The 26,099-nt window shown below is 42.0% G+C and overlaps 1 protein-coding gene across 1 annotated transcript in view; it reads right to left on the reverse strand.

The window, feature by feature from the left end:
* Nucleotides 1-26,099, reverse strand: part of ptprdb (protein tyrosine phosphatase receptor type Db) — a 101,111-nt gene that overhangs the window by 39,669 nt on the left and 35,343 nt on the right. Inside the window, 7 exon segments of the mRNA XM_061679016.1 lie at nt 68-337; nt 803-814; nt 2,390-2,500; nt 4,042-4,059; nt 7,722-7,910; nt 15,928-16,069; nt 17,522-17,667. Coding sequence (XP_061535000.1) covers nt 68-337; nt 803-814; nt 2,390-2,500; nt 4,042-4,059; nt 7,722-7,910; nt 15,928-16,069; nt 17,522-17,667 — 888 coding nt within the window.

Below are 26,099 nucleotides of genomic sequence, written 5' to 3' on the forward strand. Positions count from 1 at the left end.
CTTGCCTCCGCTCTTACTCGCTGCAGCGCTCTGCTCATGCAGAAGCTCCCTTTTGTTTCCCCCTCACCTTTGACAATAATCTGCGCCACCGCCTCAATAACGCCGAGCGTTGACATGGCAACGCAGGTGTAATTGTTGGACTGGCGCACATCCGTCAGTTCGAGGACATTGCGGCCGATGGGCATATCGTCCTCTGGGGTCAGGTCCTCGGCCCCCAGCATCCACTTTACGTAGGGCATGGGCGAGCCCACTGCCACGCAGGTGATGTTGACGTTACCCCCTGGCATGATCTCACTGTCCGCCGGGGGGATGGAGAACCGAGGGGGGACGCGACGCACTGGACCGTGCAGCAATTAAAACAGAAAGGCAGGAAAGGAAGAGCCATTAGACATTTATGAGAGTGTTGTTGACTAAAGTGCAACGCAGTGGATCACAATGGGGACCTGTGCAACTGTTTTCCTGCTGCCACGTGCTTTCAAATGAAGTTTCGTGGCAATCAGAAAAGACAGCAAACATTCCAACAGTCAGGTAAGTCACCACTTGGGTGCATGCGATATGGAAATGTTTTATTCATGGTGCTAGCGCCAGGAAATCAATATTTTATGCATGAAGATACAAATGATACCCAGAAAAACAAAACACAGCAAAACACATGTACACTCAGAAAGAAAAAAAAAAAAACGGCACAGCACATCAACACACATGGTTTATAATAATAATAATAATAATTCACAAATGAATGGTTTTCTTAATCGAAGAAAAGAAACACTCAACAGAGTCACACTGTTTTCACAGTACCAACCTTCTCGGAGCTCTGCCGAGGGAGAAAGGACAGAGCGGGGGCGGCGTATGGAAGAGGAGGAGGGGGTAAAGAGAGGAAAATAGCCAATATCAGAGAAGAGACAGGGAGAGAAAACACGTTAGACACGGGAGTGTAGCGGCAGACAAGAGGGGAAGTGCAAAAGAAAAAGGAGGAAAAAACAGAAGCTGTGGAGGGCTATCAAAAACTCACTTGAATGCGCAACAACATTTTTGTGCGCCTGCAAGTACTAGACACACATCACCAACTCGGTCGTTTGCGTTTGTTTCTAATCGCCGGAGCGTGCAACAATCAGGCTGTTTAAAGGTGGCCTTTTCTTTCATGTTTGAGTTGGTTGGGGTGGCAACAGAGCGAAAGGCCTCAGGATGAAAAATGTCTTCAAATCTCAAACGTGTGTGGGAATGCGCGCTTTTAAAGTGCCCGAAGAGGTGAGGCGCCTGTCAGATTTTGGCTAGAAACACGAGAAGTCCTAACTAGATGATGATTTGTTTTCTTTTGGAGGTCTAGAGGCTAAGAAGGGAGGGCAGAGAGATTAATAGCCTCAGTAAAAACACTCCGCTCTGCGTTGAATGTGTGGAATGACGACCCTTGTTTTGGAAAGGCTCTTTTATGGCCTGGCAGTGAAATGGGTTAAATCATATGGCGTTGCATATAATATTATAAAATATATCATTGAATTAACATACATTCCTGGAAGTAAAATAATAAAAAAAGTATACATCATTTATACTGTCTAGGTTGTGTGTATTTTTTATAGTCCATATTGGTATCTATATTACCTTATACTATATACTGTATCTGTACATAAAGATGTCTCAGACAGTCTCCTGAATCCTAACTTTTATTCCGTTACCCTGAAGGCCTAGACTGACTTACCATGATATCCTGTTATGTCATATTTATTTTACGACTACTACTATACTACAATCACTCAGTTTGATCATCATTACATATTTATACGTATTTTATACATCCCAAAAACATGCGTGGTAGGTTAATTGAGGACTCTAAATTGCCCATAGGTGTGAATGTGAGTGCAAATGGTTGTTTGTTCATATGTGCCCTGCGATTGGCTGGCGACCAGTACAGGGTGTACCCCGCCTCTCGCCCGAACATAGCTGGGATATATATATATATATATATATATATAAATTCAATAATAAAAGTACAAATCTAGTCCAATTATGCCACAGCAGTAGCCATACAACTAGTGCAAAGGAGAATTATTGTTGTGACAGTGATATCGAATGACATGCTAATGAATTACAAAACACCTCGTATCTATTTTGCATGCAACACAACTGTTAATATGCATTGCTTGTATGCATGATATTGCACATTGAATAATATGGATTGTACATGTGAAAAAATGTATACAATATTGCAGTGTCCAGTAGTATTTTCCTCACACCTTGTTTTAAAACTTCACAGTAAACTTCTGCTTTACAAATGCCACATCTGCTTTTGTATGCGGTATCATTTTTCATTCACGTAATTACAGCCACCCTAGTGGAGTCCATTATTTGATTCGTATTTGGTCCGTCAGTGCCCTTCAAGACCTCCTCTTACCGCGGACATAGAGGTTCGCCGGGGTGGAATAGCGAGTTCCGTCGCTGTTGGTGGCAACACACTCATACTTGCCCTGGTCAGACTCTTCGCTCATTTCAATCTGCAGTGCACCTGAATGCAGGAATCAGGAAATGAAAATATACAGAGAGGAGGAAAGAAACACAAAAACATTGAAGGTACAGTCATTAAACACATCCTTATCTGATACAGAACATTTATTACCATAAAGGACAAATGAGTTTGACTATCAGCAAAAAGTGAACTCGGTGGAGGAGAGGGCTAAAAAAAAATAAAAAAAAAAAAAAAAAAAAAAAAGAGCCCGTTCAGCGGGGACACGTTTCTGTCACTCTCAGCAAAAGTCTCCTCAAAACAAAGGTCAGCACCCTGATTTAGAAATGGGAGGGAAACAAAAAGTCCTTAAGAGGGAATATGGTTCTTCATGCAAGACAGAAATTAATAAGTCAAGCAGTCAACATGTTGAGAAATCCAGTCACAAAACTGTCTGAAAATTGAGATGCAATTACATCACTTTTCAAAACATTGCCATGGCAATAACACAACCCTGACTTTCTCGGATCCACCAATGGGATCAGGAGTGTGATGTCATTAAATGCACACCCAATAAAAGTGGTAAAGAAATCAAATGACCTTTATTAAGGCCAACAGATTTAAAAAAAAATAAAATAAACGACATACGCAAAGCCTTTGGAAGGGGGCCGATGCTTTCTCACTCCCTGAAAATAGAAAAACTGTCAAAAAAGTCAACCAGAGGTTTTTTTGATGGTGTTGGAAGGCAAAAAAGCGCCCATAAAAACTTTATCAAAAAAGTGGTTGTTTGGGGCTTTTTATCAGTAATGAGAGAGAAGAGAGAAAGCAATGGTTGGAAAAAACAGAACAAAAACTCATGAAGAAACCTGTGTGTGCGTGTGTGTGTGTGTGTGTGTTTGTGTGTGTGTGTGTGTAGGTGTGTGTGTGTGTGTGTGCGCGTGCGTGCGTGTGTGTGTATGCAAGTACCCTAATGTCTGAAAGTGTGTCTTCGCCATCTGGACATTTCGGGTTGAGTGAATAACAGCTGGGAGGCAAAACAAAACTGGGACGTTTGATTGGGTAAATATAGACAATGCAGAAAGAAAGGGGGCGGGGACAAGCTTAGGTCAAGACCATCTCCCCAAAAAAGAGAAGGAAACCAGGTCATCAAAAAAAGCAAAAAAGGCTAAGAAAACAGGATTACTGTCACCCTAAACTAAGGAACATAAAAACACACAATGCTTAAGACCGAAGGTAGGGTCGATGTTAGACGCTAATTGATATTAAAGTGGTGGGTACAAAAGAGGAATTCACGATATGATGATTAAGGAAGCAATGGAATTCTGTTAACGAGTGTGGGGCTGACATGGTAAAATGAACAGATGAGCAGATAATGAAAAGATGAGAAGAGGGAAGGTGATGAAAAGTCAATGGAATGAATTGCTCGCTCAATTCCAACCCCCCTCCTCTCGCTCCTCTTCCCACTGCAGATGTGAAGCAGCTGGATGAGTGGCAACGCACAGATTCACTCATCCTGAGCTGCTTCCTACACTGGTGCAAGGGGAAGCAGAGGGTTGGAATGGAATCAGGCCACTGTGTCACGTTGGTCCTCCCAGCAGTCTTACCTCGTATGGGCGTGCCACCTGAGTGGGCAATGAATGCACGAGATTAGAGAGGGAGAAGAAGAAGAAAATGTTAGTGCCACAGGAGGGGAAAGGGGCAAGGGAAGGATACTGAAAGAACTGAGGGACTAACTCGGAAAGAAGAACCAAATTAGACAGAAAAACAAAGAAAGAGCCGAAAAAGATAACGAGAAAGAATACGCTTCAAGAGACAGATTGCGAAAGGCAAAGTGACAGAGCTAAAAGGAGATGCGTTATTGAGTGAACGTCATTGATTGATTTGGGCAGCAGGGTAGTGGACGTCTCTAAGACTCGGAATATATTTCATGCTCACTATTAACCTGTTCCCCGTGCGGATCAGAATCCGTGCTATGCTGCGTAAATGTGTCCTTTTGCGTTGTTTTTCTAATGGTGGTGGGGGGGAAATCCCACCACCAACACTTTAACACTGCTCGGCACACGATGTACCATCAGGCTAAAATGTTTCTGGAGTGACTGCAAGAGGTTCTGACATCGAAGACATTTACAACGATCTGAAACGCCATCTTAAATGTCAAGCTCAAGCGTCACGAAATCAGAGCGCAACCGTGTAGACCAGAATGCACTGAAATTGAATCTTTTAGTTGAAGCTTTCATAACTTGCTAAAATTATCGCAAGTTGATGGATAATTTGGGATGAATTTAGCCTGAAAATGTTAGTACATTTTAAATGAATTATGTAGTACCATACGAGTCTTCGAGAGACAACAGTGACGCTCGAAGCTGCCCTCATTTCATTTACCCGTTTTCCACTACATGGCACCTACTCCTGACCCTGGACCCTAACCCTGGACAGGGTTGCGAGAGCTGACTGATCAGACCACATGGATGACGTGATTTGTCAGCATCAAAATTAAGATTTGAGGACACACGGCTTGACATGACAAAAGTAACATGTATCCTAACATCGGCCTACCCTGTTGTTGTGCTTCAGCTCTGGACGCTGCAGTATTACAGTATACGTCACAGTCTGTCTGTTTTCTTGCTGCTCTTAGTCTCAAGAAAATGTTTCTCCTTACGTGGCCAACAGCCACATCCCGACAATTAAAGATGGTTTTTTTTTTGCTAGCATGTCTCCACATTCCAATGAAGTGCGTTGGATGTGGGGTGGTTTTCAGTTTCCCACCATAATCGGAAAACTGACAAACCCGAAACAAGTAGAGTTGCGATAAGACATTAATATATCATAGAGAAGGGGCAAATGAGTTAAAGTGACTAAAGACCCTTTCCCATTTTAAAAAAATACAGTAAATCACTGTGTTTCTTGTTTACGAAAAATGTAGGCATGTAGCATAGTGCCTCCTTTTAGATGGATTTCATGGCGGGTTACACGACGTGTTGCACTGGCACAAGAGGTCAGTCGTCACACGGCAAAAGAAGCCATGCTCATCTACCGTCGTACTTACTTACGTTTCCTATTACATTGTTTTATATTGGCATAGGAGTGTGTTTTTCATACAAACATTTCCTGTAATAATGACTTTACTACACGCGTAGGTCAGTGATTGACTATGGCGTGTTCCAAATGACTTAAAATCGGGCTATGTCGCTGCCATAGGAATGGAGCTCGGAGTGTATTATGTTTTTGTTTTTTTCTACCTTGTCGAAGCACCTACGACAATTTGACCTACGCGGATGACTGTAATAAGTGGAAAAACACATGCCCAGATAATCAGTTATTTGCAGAAGCTCAACTATCTTGCTTTTGAGGTGTTCAGACACTGAATCTTCAAAAACAACAGAATCTATAAAACACATAAGAACCGCAATTCTGTGAAATGGATGATAGCGCTGACATTCCCCCCAAAGTTAATTAAAAAAAGAACATAAGGTGTAGATTTTTTTTTTTTTTTTTTTACCTGCTGATTTTGTCTTGCGCTGGTATAGAGAACCAGTGGTAACAAGGTTAGCCGTAATGTATACAGGCTACACCGTACAGGTACTGTCTAGAATCCTGAAATCGAGTAGCCATCGGTTTCCTTACAGTGGCCCTGCTCAAGACCTACCTAACAGACATCTGGAGTTGAAGACTTATCGACTGGCAACTCTATATTGTGGACTGGGGGAAAGTAAGTAGGTGAGTGAATGACAGAGTGAGTGAGGGAAGGAATAATTAAATAAGTGAAGGAGTGGAAAAAGTAAATTGGCGAGTGTGAGGGGGGAGTTTTTATAATTCGCTGGGTGTGGAAAGGTTGCAGGTGCACAGGTGAAGGTGAGGCCAACTGCACGTATGTCTAGTGTGACAGAAATGTGTAAGAATGTTATAGCTATGAATGCACATTGATGTGTGCACATATGTGTCTTTTTATGTATTCTGTGTCTCATTTTAAGACATTTGCAGGCTAGCGTTTGAGTGTTGGTATGCATGTCTGTGTCGAGTTTAGCTGTTAGTACAGTGCATGCCATGCGTTTTAATAACGCCTTAATGTTGTAAAGGTGAGCAATAGTAGGAACAGCAGCAACATTAGTGAAAGGTATATAGAAGAGTGGACAGTGAGGGTGTGGACCTCGGGACAAAAGCACTTACCAAATGACTCTGTGGTTAAAAAGATACAAAGAGAAAAGAAACAGCATAGACATGGCATTACAATGGGTCCATTGATTACACACCTTGACAAACACTGGATCTCCCACCCCCAAAAAGTCAAAGGTAGTAAAGAATCTATGACATATACAGTAGCTATGACATGAAACATTATGCTTATTTATGAACTCATTAAAAGTATGACATATTTTAAATTCCCGATGTACAGTAGCTTTGCAATTACTGTATTTAAAAATGTAATTTTTTTTATTTTGAAAAGTGAAAGGCGTAACGGGACTTTGGGTTGAGCCAGCAAGTTCAACAAGCAGGTACGGAAGCATAGACATTTCTTTTTTTAGACTTGGGAAACCAATCACAAGAGAGGGTTTTGTGTCAGAGTTGATCCCTGGAAGAGGGTAGCAGGAAGGGATTGAGAAGACTCATTGGGGCTTTACACACTACTGTGGCTATACAAAAAAAACCAAAACAAAAACAAATTAAAAAAAACATAATGAGACAGAATTGTGAGGCCATTTTGGGTTTTGATTTCCACAAATTGTCATTATGATTTCACTCAGAAAAAAGCACAAAGAGAGTTATTTTATTAATTTGATTAGTCACAGCAGTGAGATTGCTTGGACGAGGCAATTCCTTTCGAACACGCCACCTTTACGTGGGCTTATATTTTGACTTGGTCCAAAAAATAAATTGAATGGACAAACTTTATGGCTATTTAGTCAAATAAACCGTGCCGTAATGGTGATTTGCTCAGGAAGGCCTCAGACTGTTTGGAGCAAAGCGGAGAAAGTTAGGAGTTTTCACTTTCAAAGTCCAAGAAGAGTTTTACAGGGATTGGCAACCGTCCAAGGCAACTCATAGCAGCGGCAGCAACAGCGGCGGCGGCGGCAGCAGCAGCAGCAGCAGCAGCAGCAGAGGGGGACAGCAGAAGAACACGGCCAGTAACCATGGCAGGAAGTGTGAGATACAGCAGTCGGGGCAAGGTTCAAAAAAGGCCAACAGAAATATGAAAAGGATTGGAGAATATTGAAGCTCTTCAGGTGGAACTAAATGTGGGATTTCAGGGAGGGACAAGAGCTACCGGACAAAAATCATCGGTTACCTGAGCGCAGCTGCTTGATTCGTCCATTGTTACTGGATGTGTTGACTGGCAGGAAATCCTTGAACCAAGAAATTTCTGGGTCAGGGTTTCCACTAGCCGCACAGAGCATGGTGGCGGTCCGAGAGCGTTCGACCACTTTCAGCTGGGGACCCATATCTATGGTGGGGAACCCCGAAGGCAGCTGGTCCTCTGCAAGGATTAGAGACATGCATCAGAACAGAGGTGCGCAGTGTTTTTACCTGTTTATACTGTATACACCCACATGTATTAGGATTAAAAAGCATCGCATCACATGCGGGATAAAGCTGGATCAAATGTGGATGGAGATATTATGGCTTCGTCCTGAGGGAAATTTCACACACGGCCTTGTGTGGGGGATTGTACTGACATCAGGCCATCACATTGTCATGTTTGCTCTTAAATTTACTACAGCTCAATGAGATATCCACCTAATTACCATTATTCCCACGCATTGTGGCTATCGGAGTAGCATTGGGAGAGGTGAAAGGGAGCAGTTACCCCAGGCGAAAAAATTTGGGGGCCACAAAATGTCAAAAGAATGGAAAAAACACACACTGCTCCATCCATCCATTTTCTGAGCCGCTTCTCCTCACTCGGGTCGCGGGAGTGCTGGAGCCTATCCCAGCTGTCATCGGGCAGGAGGCGGGGTACACCCTGAACTGGTTGCCAGCCAATCGCAGGGCACATAGAAACAAACAACCATTCGCACTCACAGTCATGCCTACGGGCAATTGAGAGTCTCCAATGAACGCATGTTTTTGGGATGTGGGAGGAAACCGGAGTGCCCGGAGAAAACCCACGCAGGCACGGGGGAGAACATGCAAACTCCACACAGGCGGGGCCGGGAATTGAACCCGGGTCCTCAGAACTGTGAGGCTGACGCTCTAACCAGTCGGCCACCGTGCCGCCACACACTGCTCATACTTAGAAATAAGAACATTTCACTGTTCCAACAAATATCTCGACCGCATTGGCTGCCTTGATAAGATTAGAGGTCGGTATACAGATTACAGTACGTTTAGATAATAATAATAATAATATATCAAATTTGTACAGCGCTTTTCTCATTACACAATGTAGTAGCGTTGAAGGTTTCATAGCAAAGTAACATTAAAAAGCTCGAAGAGAGGGCATTCAGTACAGCCTCAGGCACTTCACAATATCCATCCATCCATCCACCTTCTGTACCGCTTTACCCTCACGTGGGTCGCGGGCGTGCTGGAGCCTATCCCAGCAATCTTCGGGCGAAAGGCGGGGTACACCCTGAACTGGTTGCCAGCCAATCCCAGGGCACATACAAACAAACAACCATTCGCACTCACATTCACACCTAAGGGCAATTTAGAATCTTCAATCAACCTACCAAGCATGTTTTATGGATGCGTGAGTACCCGGAGAAAACATGCAAACACCAAACAGGCGGGGCCGTAATTTGAACCCCGGTCCTCAGAACTGTGAGGCAGATGTGCTAACCAACCCACTTCACAATATGCACAGCGAAAACTTTGAAAAGAATAAGCAGTTTTTCCATGCTCTCTTGGGTGTGTTATTGTTCCGGTTATCCATGAATTTCTTTAAACCAAACTCAAAATGTCAAGCTATCCCATAAATTATTACATAAACTACTCCATTTGATTGCCTTTGGATTTTGTGTTTTTATTTATTTATTTCTTTAAATTTTTTATGGCGTCTTCCACACTCCTCAGACATTTAATATTATGGGACAACCAATTAGCTAAGGTTTCATTTTGAACCGGAGATTCTTTTGTTTGGTAACACAAGTGGACATTCCGTTGTTTATGATACTGTACCTGGACCATTAAAGTTGACAATACAGTCATGTTTTAAAAATACGGCCAGCTCAAATGAAATAAGTAAGGGAAAAAAAAAAAAATCACAACTTAAAAAAATATGATGAATGAGACACATTTTTGGCCCATGTTGACATCTCAAATACTAACTTACACACGAAATGTGAACACGAATCCAATAAAACGGTGACCTGAGTTATATGCGCATAAAATGCAGATGGACCATCGTGTATTTTATTTATTTAATATATCCCTTGGTAGGTGACAATACGTCAACAAACGGCTGAGTCATCCATGACAAAAACAGACAAGGAAAGAGACTTTGTGGTCGTGCATATGTTTGAGCTCAAAGGTACTTTAACTTTTGTCCCCCCACTCCTCCTGTTTAAAAAAAAAAAAATTAAAATATCCCTTGTGATCCCTTTCAACCACACCGAGCCTCATTAACGGGAAATCCTAGCATCGAACCTCACCAAGGAGATGCTAATTCTGGTACTAACCCATCGAACTGTAGCCAGCGGCTCGTGACGCACTAGCTTTGAAAGCGCAGATGTGTGTGGCCTTTCAACAGCTCTGCTTTCAATCAATCACAACAGTGACAAATGGAAACATGGACATCATAAACCAAAGTGAACAAGACGAGGCGTTCGTGCGATGGCCAGCACGTACGGGTGGGTGGATGTAAAACAGCTACATTGGCAAAAAAAAAAAGAAGTGACATTGAATAGCGAGACAAAGGAAGGAAAACAGGGCCCCAAAAAAGAAAGTAAGAAAGAACAGAAAGACAGACATGAAGAGAGAGGGAGCACAAGGGAGAGAATGCGGCATCACAATCGTGATTCTCCCTGCTTTCATTATGCAAACACTTACTTCAAAGAAAGCCCCTCATAGGCAGCTCTAATGCATTCTATTTCATCTACCTGGAGTGGGACACTGTGCTCAACGGTGAGAACTGAGGACGCTTGGTTAAAAAAGATGCTCCCAATCACGTGTTTGGGCAGATGCACATAAAATAGTTGGTGCCCCTCTGTTCGTGAAAGAAAACCCACAACTTATCAAGACAATCACTGCAATCTTAATGATTTTTGTAACGTTCAATGAGACGTCTGCACCCTCAGCAGGGATTTTGGCCCCCTCTGGAGCTGACTGCTCCAGTTGTCTCAGGTTTGAAGGGTGCTTTCTCCAGCTCCTTCCACAGATGTTCAATAGGATTTAGACAAGGGCTGATCGAATGCAACTTCAGAATAGTCCAATGTCATTCTTGGGTGTTTTTCACTGTCTTTTGGGTCATTATCCTTTTGCAAGACCCATGACCACACTTTCTGACACTGGGCAGCTCATTTCTTTCGGGAATACCTTGATAAGTCTTTAAGATTCTAGACACACTGTGCCAGATGGAGCAAAGCACCCCCAGAACACAACAAAGCATCTTCCATGTTTCACAGTAGGGACAGTGTTCTTTTCCTGCTATGCTTAATTTTTGTATCTGTGAATATAGAGTTGATTTGCCTTGCCAACATTTTTTACAATTTGTCTCTCGTCTGCCCATAGGACATTCTCCCAGAAGCATTGTGGCTTGTCAACATTCAGATTGGCATATTCCAATCTCGCTTTTTACAATTTATTTTCAACAGAGGTGTCCTCCTTGGTAGTCTTATATGAAGTCAACTTTGGCTCAAACAATGACAGATGGTGCAATCTGACACTGATGTACCTTGACCTTGGAGTTCACCTTTAATTTCTTTGGAGGTTTTTCTGGGCTCTATAGTTGCCATTTGTTTTCATCTCTTCAATTTGTCATCCATTTTCTTCCTGCGGACATGTCCAGGGAGGTTGCCTACAGTCCCGTGGATCTTCAATTTCTGAACATATGCAACTGTAGTCACCGGAACATCAAGCGACTTGGGGTTGGTCTCACAACCATAACCTATAACGTGCTTATCAATAATTTTCTTTCTAATCTCCTGGGACAATTCTATCCACGTGTAGCTAGAGGTGTTTAAACACATGCTCGTTTGGACAAGAACGCGTCATTAATTTAAATGCCAACATCTGTAACAATATAAAGTTTTTTTCCATGTGACTATTTGACCTAATTTTAAACACTGAAATACTACGTTTTGAATATGATCTAGTCATAATGTAGTTTTCATGCTGCACAATAGTGATATATGGTAATAGCGGTAAATTTGTCTTTCCAGGTGTGATTTATAATACATGGCGTTTCTTTCAAAACCCAATTTTACATTTCTTCAACTATGAAGCACAACCAGTTTTCCTGACAGCCCAGAAAGATTATTTTTTTCGTGTTTTTACACTGTAGCTGACGCGCATATTAGAAATTCTCTTGCTCAACTTCATGAAACACCAGTAATGAAGAAAAAAAATAAAGCACAAAACGTTTTAAGCAGTTGCCCTTAGTGCTGCAAAAACTCTCACCAGAATCTAATCCAATGAATCGTAAGGATGAACTGTTATGGCAAAGAACTGCATGTTAAAATATATTTAATTTGGGTATGGCTGTTGAGGCAGACCTCATCTACAAATCACACTGCAGTTGACAACATATAACAAACAAGTTATATACCGGTACAAAATCACAGTGCTTTGGAAAAAAAAATACAACCAAATAGGTTAAAGTAATCACAAAATGCTCTTTAAAATAACGTTTTATCCTGAGTACTGCCGTAATTGGGTTAATCTCATAACATTTGCTAATGCTATTGATTTCATGTGTCACCTGTGAGGACATTTTACTGATTTACATTTCCAGGAGCCCGTAACCACTATTTGCCTCACCCACCAAAAAATCAAAGGTTTGGTCTTGAGATGAAAATGGTTTCTCTTGGTAACAGTTATTTTTGCTGCAAAAGGCAGGGTGAGGACATGAGCACGTGTATAACACAAGCTATTTGTCATCCATCATCGGGACAAGTGTAAAGCAACACCAAAGTGTTTTCAGGGTAACGCTGCAGCTCCTTGAGGTCAGAGCAGACGCGTAACCCAACGCTCCCGTGTTGACGGAGCCTCCCACTGTTTCATTTGGATGCGCTCCCACTTGAGTGTTTCCACTGAGCATGGTCCAGATAATTTCACAGCTCATAGGCAAAGCCAGTCTCACAGTCATGGGAACTGCCTCGCAAACTGCTGCATCTGCTTTATAGGAGCTCCAAAATGAAATGTGCGCTCATTTGCTCTCGAGATTTGTCATCTGTAAATGTGGAAGACCGCATCTCCGAGAACAAAAGCATCTGAAGGCTCGAGTGTAATACGCTTTCCCGACTGCTTCTACCATTCATTACACACTGAAAAGCATGTGGGCTGACACAATAAAATAAAGGCCTGATTATCATATGGCATTACAATTAGTTTGACAACTTACAACTGGAGTACATTTTTTTTTTTTATTTCTCTTTGACGTTTTAGCACACCCACAGGCTTGAAAGATCTTAGAAAAGAGAGACAGTCGCGCATAGACTAGTGAATGAATGTACAATACCATGGATAAAAGTCATTATTATATTTTACTTGTCACACGTGACAAGAAGAAATACTTAAATGGTAACACAAAACAGTAACAAGCGCACCTCTGTCAAATTGAAGTTACACGTCGTTCTTTAATTTTGACCTGCCATAGACCATAATATCGCTGAGTAGCAATAAGAGTCTCCAAATATTTTCATGAGATGACTATCACATATTTCAGCGATGCAACACTTTTGTTAGTAGAAACCTTGGCTGAAAAAATCAAATCAAATCAATCAATCAATCAATAAATAGCAACATTACTTGGCAGTTCTATTTTTTTCCCACAGACTTTACTCACCTGTACTGCATTGAAGTACCACCCTTTTTAAATTTTTTTTTTTTTTTTTTTGTAAAACGGTGGACGAGTGGTTAAGCACATCGGCCTCACATTTCTGAGGATATACATGATTTTAAAGCAGTTTTATGAGTCCCTTAGTTATAAAATGATGACATAATGGCCCTGCGCTTGGCTGGCGACAAGTCTAGGGCGTACCCCGCCTCTCGCCCAAAGTCACCTCTTGCCCTCACTAATAAGCACAAGCAGTTTTGGAAATTCGTGGGTGGATGATGACAAATGAAAGACACAAGTTACAAAATGTCTTTTAAATTGAAGTTCAAAGCATTTCTGCAAAGAGTAAACCATAAGAATGGACTCATGTTAACATTTTGAACAACTTCCTTTTTGATTACATTTCAGACAATCTAGAAAGATCACACCGACAGATTATGAATAAATACTCTGCACGGGGATCCTATCGTCAGTGACTTTTCTCCACTTCATTATTATTTCAGCCTTTACCAATCATATCCATTAGTGAAGGCCAAGATTTCAATTGGACTGGTTGTAATTGTGAGTAATTAAGCCGGCCGACCTTAGCATCACATCCCTCCTGTCAGACACGGCGTCACTGGACGGAGGCGGGGGGGAACGACGACAACACACGTGACTGACACATCTGTGCTTCGGTGTGTGCGTGTGCATGTGCGTGTGTGTGCGCATGCGCAATCTAACTGACGTTTTGGACTGGTAGTCTACCAGGAGCTATTAGCAGTTCCCATGTGGCCTCTTCCACAACAACAAGAGCAATAACGACTCCTCAGTAGTACAGAAAGAGACTCATCCTAACGTAAAGAATGAAAGAAAGACGGTCTTAGACCAAGGATGAACGTGTGCGCGCGTGCATATGTGCATGAGCACTTCCTGTATGTTCCGGATGAAGATCGGAGAAGAGGAGGGGACAGGCTACCGTCGAGGGAGGCAGAACAATCCAAAATAGAAGCAGCGTCGACACCGCAGGAGCACATACAGATGTGTGCGCGCCTGTGATCGCTTACACACAGAGCATGCGATGACGGTGAACAGCACAGAAAATGCAAACAGCCATCTGATGTGAATAATTTAGACGTTGTGTGGAAGAGCATGTGGAGCGAGAGATGAGTGTGAGAAAAAGAGGAGCAAGTTAAGAGTAGTTCAGATTGAAAAAAAAAAAAACCCACGATGTAGACTTTGTGTATTGTACTTCAGAAAGACAAGAGCGAGAGGAGAGGAGAAACAATAGGAAGCCCCCCCCCCCCCCACATGCGTGGACTATAAAGGCAGCCGGCGTGATTAGCCACACTTGAGCGGCTTCACTCGCTAAGACACTCTTGAGCTTCCAACTACCGGTGCATAATGTTCTCCTAATGGACTCCGCTAACACTAACATCACCATTTGCAGTAATGGACTGCTGCTAACAGTAACAAAAGCAAGTAGTGCCGCGGACACAGCCTTTACACTTATTGACTTCGAAAGAGACCCCTCTTCCGAGCTTTCGTCTTTCTCAGCATTAATACTTCTAATTTAGAATCTATGAGTACAAGAATGGAAATTAACAGTGTAACAAACTATAATCTGAATGATCACTAAGGGCCAGGCAATGGAGGTATGATGCATTAAAAGAAATAACATAAAACCTGATATGGTTTGTATGGGTTGGTAAGTGATTCTAAAAATATATGTATGTACTGTATGTACAGTATGGACAGCTCAATAAATTTGAATAATGTCAAAAGCTTAATTTAGTTAGGCAGTTCAAAAATCAGAAAATATAACTCATTATAGAGATGCACACTCAGAGTGAAATATTTTATGAGTATATTGTTAATATAAATGTATAATTTTCATGATTATACTTTACAGTAAATGAAAACCCAGAATTCACCAGCTCTAGAAACAAGGACATTACTGTAAAAAAACAATCAAGAAATGATGACAATGATTTTTAATGAAGAAATTAGGCAGGAATTTGCACTCTGAAAAGTATGTTTAATGAATATTTATAATGAATGAGTGCTGAAATGAATACTTTTCAACCACAATCTAATTTATTGAGATGTACCTGTAGCTGTATGTGCAATCTTGTCCAAATAAGTTGGAAATTAAGAGCAGTTTGGTGCAGTCGTACGCGGCTACCGTATCTAGTTTATCTTTGTAAAAGGCAGAATTGATATCGCAACTCTTGTATCGGGTCACTGATGGTGGAGTTGTTCCCTTGCACTCGGAATCTGCGATTGACTAGCCAACAGTCCAGGTGTAGTTTGCCTTTTGCCCAATGTCATTGCATGGATTGTGCAAGTGGCCTCATGAGTGAGTATTTCGTGGCTAACAAACACTCATCGGGAAACATTTCTACATATGTATCGCAATACTCGTACAGATAGAGACACACAAGGTCAAATAGAAAACAAAATAAGCTGTGTTTGTTCATGTGAGTTTTTGATTCCTATTCAAAGCGTTTGGATTTGGCAAACTGTGCTCGGCGACTGGATGCGAAGGCAGCTTGTTTGCGCACGTGACGGCACTAACCTCGTAGCACACTTAGTCTGGTGGAGGCGGTGAGCTCTCCAGCCGAGTTGGAGGCGTGACATTCGTAAATCGCCTCATCTCTAGGAGTCCTCAGAGGCTGGATCCTCAGGACCGAGCCGGTCCCGTCGTCAAACTCAATTACCTGTAGAAAAGGGAACAAGAAGATATACTGTTGATGCCTGTACTTGTACTACAAACTGTTTGTTGCAATCTATTGAAGAGGAACAGAATGATAATGTCATCAAAGCCATAAGAATTAATTATGTTTGGATTCCCATTTTTTTTTATTTGAAGAACGTATAGTAGTCATAAAACCAATCAATAATAGGAGGAGCCATCACTACTATACATTCACTCTTCCATTCTGGATGGCTCCCACCTAGAAGAAGTTCCCTCATTAAAACCAACTTTTGCCCGTGATGACAAAATGTGTTCAGAAATCTCCCATGTCATTTTCATTGGATGTGTATGAGATATGTCATACCTTTTGGTGGACTGGACTACTTGGATTAAAATGCCCTTGAATATGATTAGTACATGCAATGTGACAGATCAGGATTTTGAATTCTACGAAGGCTTCCGCCGACTGAAATCCAATAAATCAAAAATTCCCCACAGCCACTCCCAACGGACAGTACAGGCTCAACGAGAAATATACAACAGGGTTATATATTCGGGATTAAAAAAAAAAAAAATCCTAAACAAGTAGACACCAGGGAAGAAAATAGACTTGTTTGAATGCGCCGTGACCTCTGAGTGACACTGACTGGCTGGGAGAGGCAGGTTGAGCGTTTCCTTCTGAGGTTGACTTGCGAGGGCAGCTAAGGTTAAAGCCTTTGGGAAACTAATAACGATCAGATCAAAATCCCATATACTCAAGCGAAAAAGTACAGATTTTGTTTCAAATGAAATATGAATCGACATAAAAGTATTATGGCTCTACTGTAGTTTGCATTGGTGCAGAACTGCACAGCATAATATACTGCGAGCAATTTAGAATATTTTGGTTACCTCAATACACTACAAAAGAGGGACAAAATACAACAAACAATACGACATCGGACCATTATAATCCTCAGAATTTTGGATAAGGCAATTGTATTGGATCTCATTATATTGTGCGGGTGTCCGATGAGGGCATGTGAATACTATATGAGTAAGGCTTTCTTATATAGTTTAACTATACTGAATGCTTCCAAAATGCTTCCAACTGACATGCCCTCTTATTGCACTCCTTTCAAGTTTATTATAAATCTTATTGTATGGGTCTCTGCTAAACATGATAATATTTATTTTGGAGGAGAAAAACATGGATATATACTTTATGAGGCTCGTAGGTAGATCATGGCATCGGAAATTTCTTTGAACGAGGTAAAAACCTTCCTGAACTGCCAAGTCCAGGTTCTGTTTGAGTTAGTTCCCAGTGTACATTTTTCATGTATGTCCAGTTGTTTTTTTTTTAAGCCAACCAAAATGGCTTTTCATCATGTACCCCATGATAAAAACCTACAACATTTTGAGAAACACTGTTTTCATTGGATACAATATGAAAGAAGCAAGTGAATTGTCAATGATTAGGACAGAGGGATCATACCTCAAATCTCTGGTTGCTGACTTTTTTGCCTTTCTTGTTCCACACAATCTTGGGCTGCGGCTCGCCGGCGGCCTGGCACACGAACGATGCCACTCCGCCTTGGACTCCTGTCTGGTCTTCCGGGGTTCGGGTAAATCGTGGCAGGGCTGTATGAAAGCAAACATTACAGTCAAGACGAGTGTGTGTGTGTGTGTGTGTGATCGAACTAGGGCAGTTTTGACGGACATTTATGCAACTAGTAAATCACGTACTGTATGTATTACTAAACCACTATTGTGTATTTACACATACTGTAGAGACATCCTTTAGTGGATTATTGTATTATTAAATGCACTCAGGCACCAAATATACTGCCATACTACTGATTTACTGCAATAGTCTTTCATCTGCACATCTGCAGCACTTACGTTTGAGCGGCTGTGCGAATAAAAAGAGCGGTAAAGGCCATTAAATCAGGACATGCAACGATTCAGTCACTTCAACCCGTTCAGATTGAAAAGATCACGAGTCTTGAAAATGTAAGATGAAGTTTGAAATGAGGTAGGTTTCGAGAGTGTCAACCGATTCCTGAAGTCCGACTGCGGCCGCTAACGAAGCCTGCGTGTTTCCAGTATGTGCGGGCGGCTTTGTGTCTGCAAGCGTCTATGTTTCTCTCTCTGCCCCTGCACCACCAAAGAAGCTTAATATTTCTGTGCCATAAAGGATTTATGAAGACTTACTTCTGACATGACCACTAAAGCCCCCTCGTTCTCGGGACGCCAACAATATCATAACCACTGCCTCGGCAGGATTGTGACATCATGACATCAAAAAGATTCGACACGTCAGTCACGGCACGTCATCGGCCGCATGCCTAATGGCATTCCCGCCAAACCAGAAAATCCCTACTTAAGGGCTTAGTGCCAACTGCCCTGACAAAGGGAGAGGAATTGCTTTTTTTCTGTTTAAAAAGAAGGAGGCAGAGAGGCTAAGCTTTGCAGAGAGCGTTGGAAGCGTGGGGAGGACACAACAGGAGAATGGCTGAGATAAAGAGAAAGATGAGCGAGACAGATGGAGAGCAGAATCAAGGTGGAGAGCGTCTGGCCACTACAAGTGGGAAGCGAGAAGAAGGAATTCACAATCAATCAAATTCAACTATTGAACTTGCATCCAGTTGCAGTTTACAACGCGAATAGCACATCAAGGATACAAAATTCGGTCTCTGCACATGCTCAAACGCAAGCAGGATTAATTTTATTCGTTTTTGTTGTTGTTGTGTGTGTGCAAAATTGCCGCACATTTTGTTTTGGGTGTTTATGCATATAGATAAATTTAGCACGCGCAATGTGAATGAGCAAACCTGAGGCGAATTGTGTTGGCTGATTCTGAGTCTTTAAATAGCGTGTCTGAAAGGCACGCGTAAAAAAACGTCACACAAAGCGGTGCCGAGCGTAGCGCTGGCAAAACGAAAGGAAGTGGAGGGAACTCAGCTCGCGTAAACATTTTTGAAATGTCGCAAACAAAATATATTGCGACATAACGATGTCAATTCAGCAATGCAATTTTGGAGCTTTTGAACGATCTAAGGGCGGATTTGGACCTGTCACAAGAAGGAGTCATGCCCTACTACCCATGAAAAAACTTTCAACTCTGCATTTCCCGTGCGTCTAGGTGAAACTACTTTCAAATACAGGAACTACACCATTCTTACACCTGTTGAAAAAGATTAGTCACAATCTTAGTAGATCACGTCTCCCAACAGTGTGCGTCTGTTAGAGTGAGCATGCAATTTATTGGCTGTTATTTGGGATGTCGGTCAATCAAAATCAAACATTAAGGCAGTCTGTTCACATGTTAGATAGCAGGTTACTTTCTTATGGAGAATGACGTAAGACGTTACATAAAATAGACATTCTCATTCTCAGTTATTTGTTTGCCATTAAGTCATCCTGCTGGTCCAAAGGAAACTGCCGGATCCATCTCTAATTCAAAATTTACCGACTCATCTGAAACGATACAACAGATTGACTCGGGAGGGGCAAAAAAAAAATAAAATAGCTGCAGCCCGCAGCAGCATGCGCACAAACTGTGCATTAATTTCCCAGCATGCAGGAGTGAGTGAACAAATGCACATGCTCCCCTGTGAGAGGTAGCGAACGAGGGAGAAGAGAAAGGATGAGGAGCGGTAGAGTCGCCCTCTTAATCCTATTGCTAATCTCTCCCCCGCAAAACAAATGAAAAGTGTAAAGCCAGTCAAGGCACACTAAAAGGAACGGCAAATCTTTCAATTCATTTTTTATTTGAGCCTTCACCCCACCTCCTCTCCATTCAAATACTCGACCTTATGTTTGAGTCTCCCCTCAAATGTTGCTTTTCTCCTAACGGTTTACTCGCGTTTCTTCGTCACTCCATCATGTCTTCCCTGCTCTGCAGCTGCTACCTCTTTCATCCTCCTCCTCGTTACTCTTTCTTCTTCTCCTCCCTCCATCTCTGGGGTGTTATGTAAGTCCTCCTGTCACACTGACTGACTTAATGAGAGGAGGGGGAGTGGAACCGTATGCGCTACTCTTGTCTCAATTCACGCTTCCACTTTTACTTCCCTCCACCCCACTCTTTGTTTGCCATCTTCTTCATTTCCTTTTAGTTGCTATATTTTTGGCCCGTTCGTGCCTAGCGATATAATTAACAGTGCATGTGGTAGGGCTGCAGATTTAATATTTTAGTGATGTCAAATGAGTAGTTGGCCTGACAAGCCAAAACTTGAAAGAGGGAGTTCGAGGTTTCGCAGTGAGCAGCTATCTTCTCGGTATGACCCAAGATGGAAATGAGGGGGAAACTACTGAGTGGTACCGCAGCGAGAGATTTAGATGGAATTAGACGGTGCCAATCTTCCCCTCGTCGTGTGTGCGTGTGTTTGTGCGCGCAATGGACGCTTGGAGGGAGGATGGCCTACATAAAGGTCGGCATATAGTGAGATCTGATCGACACTGCAGATGGCGGGGATTACAGAGTCAGCTTCCTGCACTGGACCACTTATTTAAGTAAAGACGTGTGATAAACCTCGATCCCAAGGTAAAAGATTGTCATTTGCTATCATAATTGAGCAGAAGGTCAAATATAAGTAGTAGCATAGGACAGACTGTAGTTGTAACAATTCGAGTTTGACTTTTGTTTGTGTAGATTCTCAGTCGTCCAGGTCCTGGTAATTCACAAAGGTTGAATCAATGCGACCAGACTGTTCTTGCTTGTTGAAGACGTTTCACCTTTAATCCAAAAGACTAAAATATTTGGTGTGGAGTCGGTGGGTGTGTTCCTCGGGGGTGGTCAACAAGCGGTTGTTTTTGCTGCCGGTGTGGTTGTTGAATAGGTTCGACTGATAAAGCAGAGGTGTATTCCTCCTGAAGAAGTAATACGCTGTCCACAATCTCTGACCAATGAATAACCCCACTGATTTTCAATGAAAATCCCAAGGCAAGATGTTTAAAGTATTTAATGAAAGGTCACATTGGAAGGTACCGGTTCCGTGTTAGCACTCTGTGATGGGAACAATCAAGTGCTCTACCTATTTTTCCATCCAAACAATCATTCAGTGATGACTTTGCACGGACATTCTCTGCATTATTGAAATTATTATTATTATTATTATCACATTCAAACTGGAGTTAGGTTGAAGGACACTTGAAGACGTCTTATTTGCAAAGGCTTTTCTTCTATGCGTAATGAATAATTTCAGATCACTCTAGAAAATACCAGAGCCTTGTAACCTTTCCGATAAATTGCATATTTTATAAAGATTAACAAGTATTTATCTAGTTTCTTGGCTTGGTTTGCAGGTGCCAGTGGAGGAAATAAAAAAAAGTGAGTGAGTAGTACAGCTGGGCATGATTGCTCGATTATGAAAAACTTGCACAACTTGTTGAAAAGCTACTGCATTAAAGCTGAGCGCGATGTGGTGTGGCTGTGCCTCCCTTATCGCTATTTTATCCCTCATTTAATTCAGTAAACTGTGACAAATATAACACTTGGATAAACTCTCCATGAGATAACCTGCTCACTGCACGGCGACGATAAAGGTTCCACAGCATATCGCTTCCAAAAAGACCAAGAACAAGATTAATTTAAGCTAAGGGCAATGTGTACAAAGATTCTGTCATTGGAAAACATTTTCTTAATCCGCAGGGCCACGGCTTGAGAGTTGCGGATGGAAGCACAAAACCTGCAAGGTGCATGACATACAAGAGCACGGATTTATTATTTATAAAAAAATATAAATACAAAATTAAAAGTAAGGATGGAAAATGAAGATAAATATGAGTCAAAATCTGCGATTGGCTGGCAACCAGTTCAGGGTGTACCCCGCCTCCTGCCCGAAGATAGCTGGGATAGGCTCCAGCACGCCTGCGACCCTTGTGAGGATAAGCGGCTTGGAAAATGGATGGATGGATGGATGGATATGAGTAAAAAGAAGGGAATCAGAGGGAATGTTCCAACTATAGGGAGACTCCTCAGCCTCTCTTGGAAATGTTCACACAACAGTATTTGTGAGCGCTGGGGACAAGACTGTCAGTTGAGGTAGGTACAATGTGGTTTTCGTTCTGGTCGTAGCTTTATACTCTTCCTCGGAAACCGTAGCAGACTTTGCCCAAAGTGCTTGCCACCTGTGCTTAGAGGACCCTCGTGGTCCCTTGAAGCGTTCTGTGGGTGGTATTCCTCCTGGATGCCTCTCTGGTGCTATGATAATGCCTCCCCGATGCCATGCGTGGTGTTCCAGGCGTGTCCAATCGGAAGACAAAGGACACTTCGGAGAGACTATTTCTTGGCAATGCCCCATTTCTCCTGCCGGAGGAACTGGAGAAGGTGGCCAGACTTCACTCTAGGAATCCCTTATTAGACTGCTGCGCCCTCGACCCAGACATGGATGAGCAGAGTAACATGGATGGAGACCTTTGATGGATGAAGGGCCAGACAGACCACAGGGTCATTCTAATTCTAGCCTACCCCACTTGACATAGTTACGAAGGTCTGATTGTCGGTCAATCACAGGGTTGAGGTGAAAAGCGCATTAAGAGGGAATAGGTCCAACTCCAGATGCACAAAAGTCAGCCATGGAAACCACAACTCGACTAAAGGCCAGCCGATCAATACATTACTCCAAAATATAAGATTGATTCAACTGAATTCCTGTCTGAAACAGTCGTGCTCAGCGACTGCTGTGCATCTTTACCAAATGTCCGCTAAATGTTAAATGCATTTGCTCCCTGAGCCTTGTGGCTTCTTGCCCAAGTCACTTCGCAGATATGACTCAAAAGGGTATAAAGCAGAGAGTCTTATCCGAACAAATCAGATCAATGGCCCCAGCAGCATAAAATCGACCCATTGCATCTGATCCGGTTTGTAACAAAGCTATAAATTGAACATTAGGAGCCATGGCTTAAGAGAATACAGTCAAGCATTTCATTTTCTTTCATTATCAGAAGGAGCTGGAGGGTCCAAACATTTACAGTTGATAATCCAGAATGTGTGCTTGTTGTTACTTCTCACAGGTGGAACACTGGATCATCCCTCAGAGGATGAGGGGGGTAATTGGTTATTGAACTTCCTGATCAGGTCGATATCAGGCACATCCTCATGTTTGGACAAGATCCCAGTTGTTTTCCTATAAGTGGAATTTAAATAGCACTTGTTATGCCTCTGCGTTGGATCTTTTGATTCCCTCTGAAAAGGCCGCTTCAGATGCGAGTGCAACTTGCCAAGCATCTGTGCCCGCACCCCGTGTTTGTACGTGTGTGGGTTCTCGTCGATCGTTAAGCATGTAATGAGTCATTTACGAGCCTTGCCAGGGAAGATCCCGCTGCACTGTGCTGCATGTGGTGGTGGGCGGTTAGCGGATGACTCCGCAAATGGGAAGTGAGTCAGGCTTGTCAGACGAGTTGAGGAACGAGGCCAAACGTGGAGCTCGAGCCGTGGCCATGATAGTGGGCCTCAAGAGGGGACGGGAGGGTAGCCAGAAGCAGAACATATTAACATCAAGTCCACACATTAACAGCAAATTATCAGCTGCTCGCATTGGTGGAATTGGATTGCTGGAGCCATTAAACACGGAGAGACAACGATTATCCTCCTGCAGCGCTTAAATGTGTTTCAAAACATTTGCCGAAACAGGATGTTTAGGCAGTGAAAATGGATTTACATACAAGTAACTGCAAGGAAAATTGCAATCATTTTTGATACATTTCAAATTAAAGATATTGTTGGAGAGTGAATCTGAGCTGCGTTTTACTTAAACGAGAAATATTTATTTTAAAACCGATTAGTTTCACATCTATGCGTGTACTTGCTGGCTTGCATGCATGTTTGTACAACTTCCAGTTGATGCAACACTAATCACTTTAACAATACTCTAAATAACACAATCCTGTTATTGCTGGTAGTAATGTACATCTCATTAGCATGCCACTTACCCGCCGTAACCGCCCCTGGGTCTGGCTAGTGCCAAGTTAATCAGGGTTAATTTGTTCAGAACACAAGGGGAGGAATTAATCAAATGGGGTTTTCTTTTCCACTCCACAGGTCAGCAGAAACACATGGGCTGGTCTGCTGGGTACACAACTTTACTGGGTCACTACTGGCTTCCCATGAAGAAGAAGAGAAGAGTTTGTGGTCACAGCGCATTACTCACACACAGACACACAGCTAAGCTAAGTTAATGCTAAGCGGCATAATGGTGCACCTGTTAAGATAACCGTAAGCGAGCATCAGTCAGTTCCTGTTACTCATGGCCGAACGCACACCTATACGAGCCATTAGCAGACACAGCAACTTTGCTGAAAAACGTTTTAAATATTTATGGTCATGTTCTCAACATGGATGGTTTTTGTCTCTGCCCAGTCTGCCATTTTTACACGATGCTAATAATGAAACATTACAATGACTTCAGATGTTCTCCATGCTGCGATTTGACTGTGACAACAGAAGTATCTGTAACATTTGCACAACCGACATTGTCCCAGATGATCGCACTACTTGTCACTTTAAACCGCATACACTCCTTGAAGTCTCAGCGCCCTTTGCACAATGGTCATTGCACCGGACTATTGCAATATTAGTCGTTCGAACTGCTCTAAAAAAAAAAAATTCCTTGTGTGTTTTGGACATACTTGGCAAATAAAGATGATTCTGATTCTGATTCTGATTCTGATTCTGATTTTCTACCCTGAACACTAGAAAAAAAGGTTACTTTATTAACACCACTGTAAATCTCTTAAGAACATATTGACCAACACGATCTACTAATATTGACTACAAGAGACGTTTTAAAAACCTTGTTAATGTCAATGTCAGGAATTGAACAAATGTTTATTATTGTGCTTGTTGATCATGCTTTTTGTACTGTTTTGGATTTTGCTACACAAGAGGACTAAAATATTAGATACATCTTAGTATGATGCAGTGTATTTGGTTCTCATTTGAGATCATTAGTGGTTGATGTCCGAATTCAATTCTTCTTTTTAGGTGAGGTTGTCAAGCTTGCAAAATTATTATTTCGATAAGGATTCAAAATAGTTTCTTTTTATGTGCAATATGACTAAAACAGTTTTGGGAGGGATTATGTATTGTAAGGCCAACACTGTGAAACATTTTCATAGAACTCTAATTTGGATACGTTTTCATTTGTTTGTTTAAAGATTTGGAGTTTTACATTTTTTTTTGGTAGTTTTTTTTCAATATATTGTATGCATCAAAAATAGCACTAGTATTTATGTGACATAAATGGGCATTTTCAATCAATCACAGACACGCTGATCAAACATGGGCATGTGTTTCACATCCTTCATCTAATCCCTGAGGGCAGGACCCTGTGACCTGCGTGACCCTGACAGTCTTCATCTATGAGCCAAGAGGACGCTTGCACGTAACGAGATACTTATTGCAATCTAATCTCAACTACATGTGTTTATGTATGGATTACTCCAAACGTATTCAATCGTATGCCATGAAACATGACAACGCACGACGGAGAGCGTTGTGTGATGGGGCTACATTGACATGCTGTCACTTGAGTAAAATGTGATCGATCGGTAAAATCAGTCCGTTTTTTTTTCTACTATGGTGTTTCTAAAGTTAAAGTGTGACCGTTGTCATAGATTTCACACATACACACGTAGAGTGCAACACGCTCACATTCACATCGAAGGACAAATTAGAGTCTTCGGTGTTTTTTGGAATGTGGAAGGAAAAACCCACACAGGAAATCTGGAGCGCAGATTTGAACCTCAAACCTCAGAACTGTGAACCGCAGTATCAAAGTTAAGGTTGAGAAAAGCGATGAACGTATTTGTACTCTTGCATGACATAAATGTGAAAAAGTGAAAAAGTTATGAGAGGTGACTCACTTTCCAAGAAAAAAAAAAGAAACCTGTACTTGATAGCCCTGTGTGACATATGGTGTCCTCTCATTATAAAGGCTTGTTTTTTTTTTATACTGTTTTGTGCTTTATAATGAACAGTTGTTAACTTTTTTGTTGTTGTTATTTATTTATGTATTTAATGTAAACAAAGGCAGTGCGGGCCTATGATGTGAAAAATAGTTTTTTGTCCC

Source organism: Phycodurus eques, chromosome 6, assembly GCF_024500275.1.
Source record: "Phycodurus eques isolate BA_2022a chromosome 6, UOR_Pequ_1.1, whole genome shotgun sequence".
In the NCBI taxonomy this organism is placed as follows: domain Eukaryota; kingdom Metazoa; phylum Chordata; class Actinopteri; order Syngnathiformes; family Syngnathidae; genus Phycodurus; species Phycodurus eques.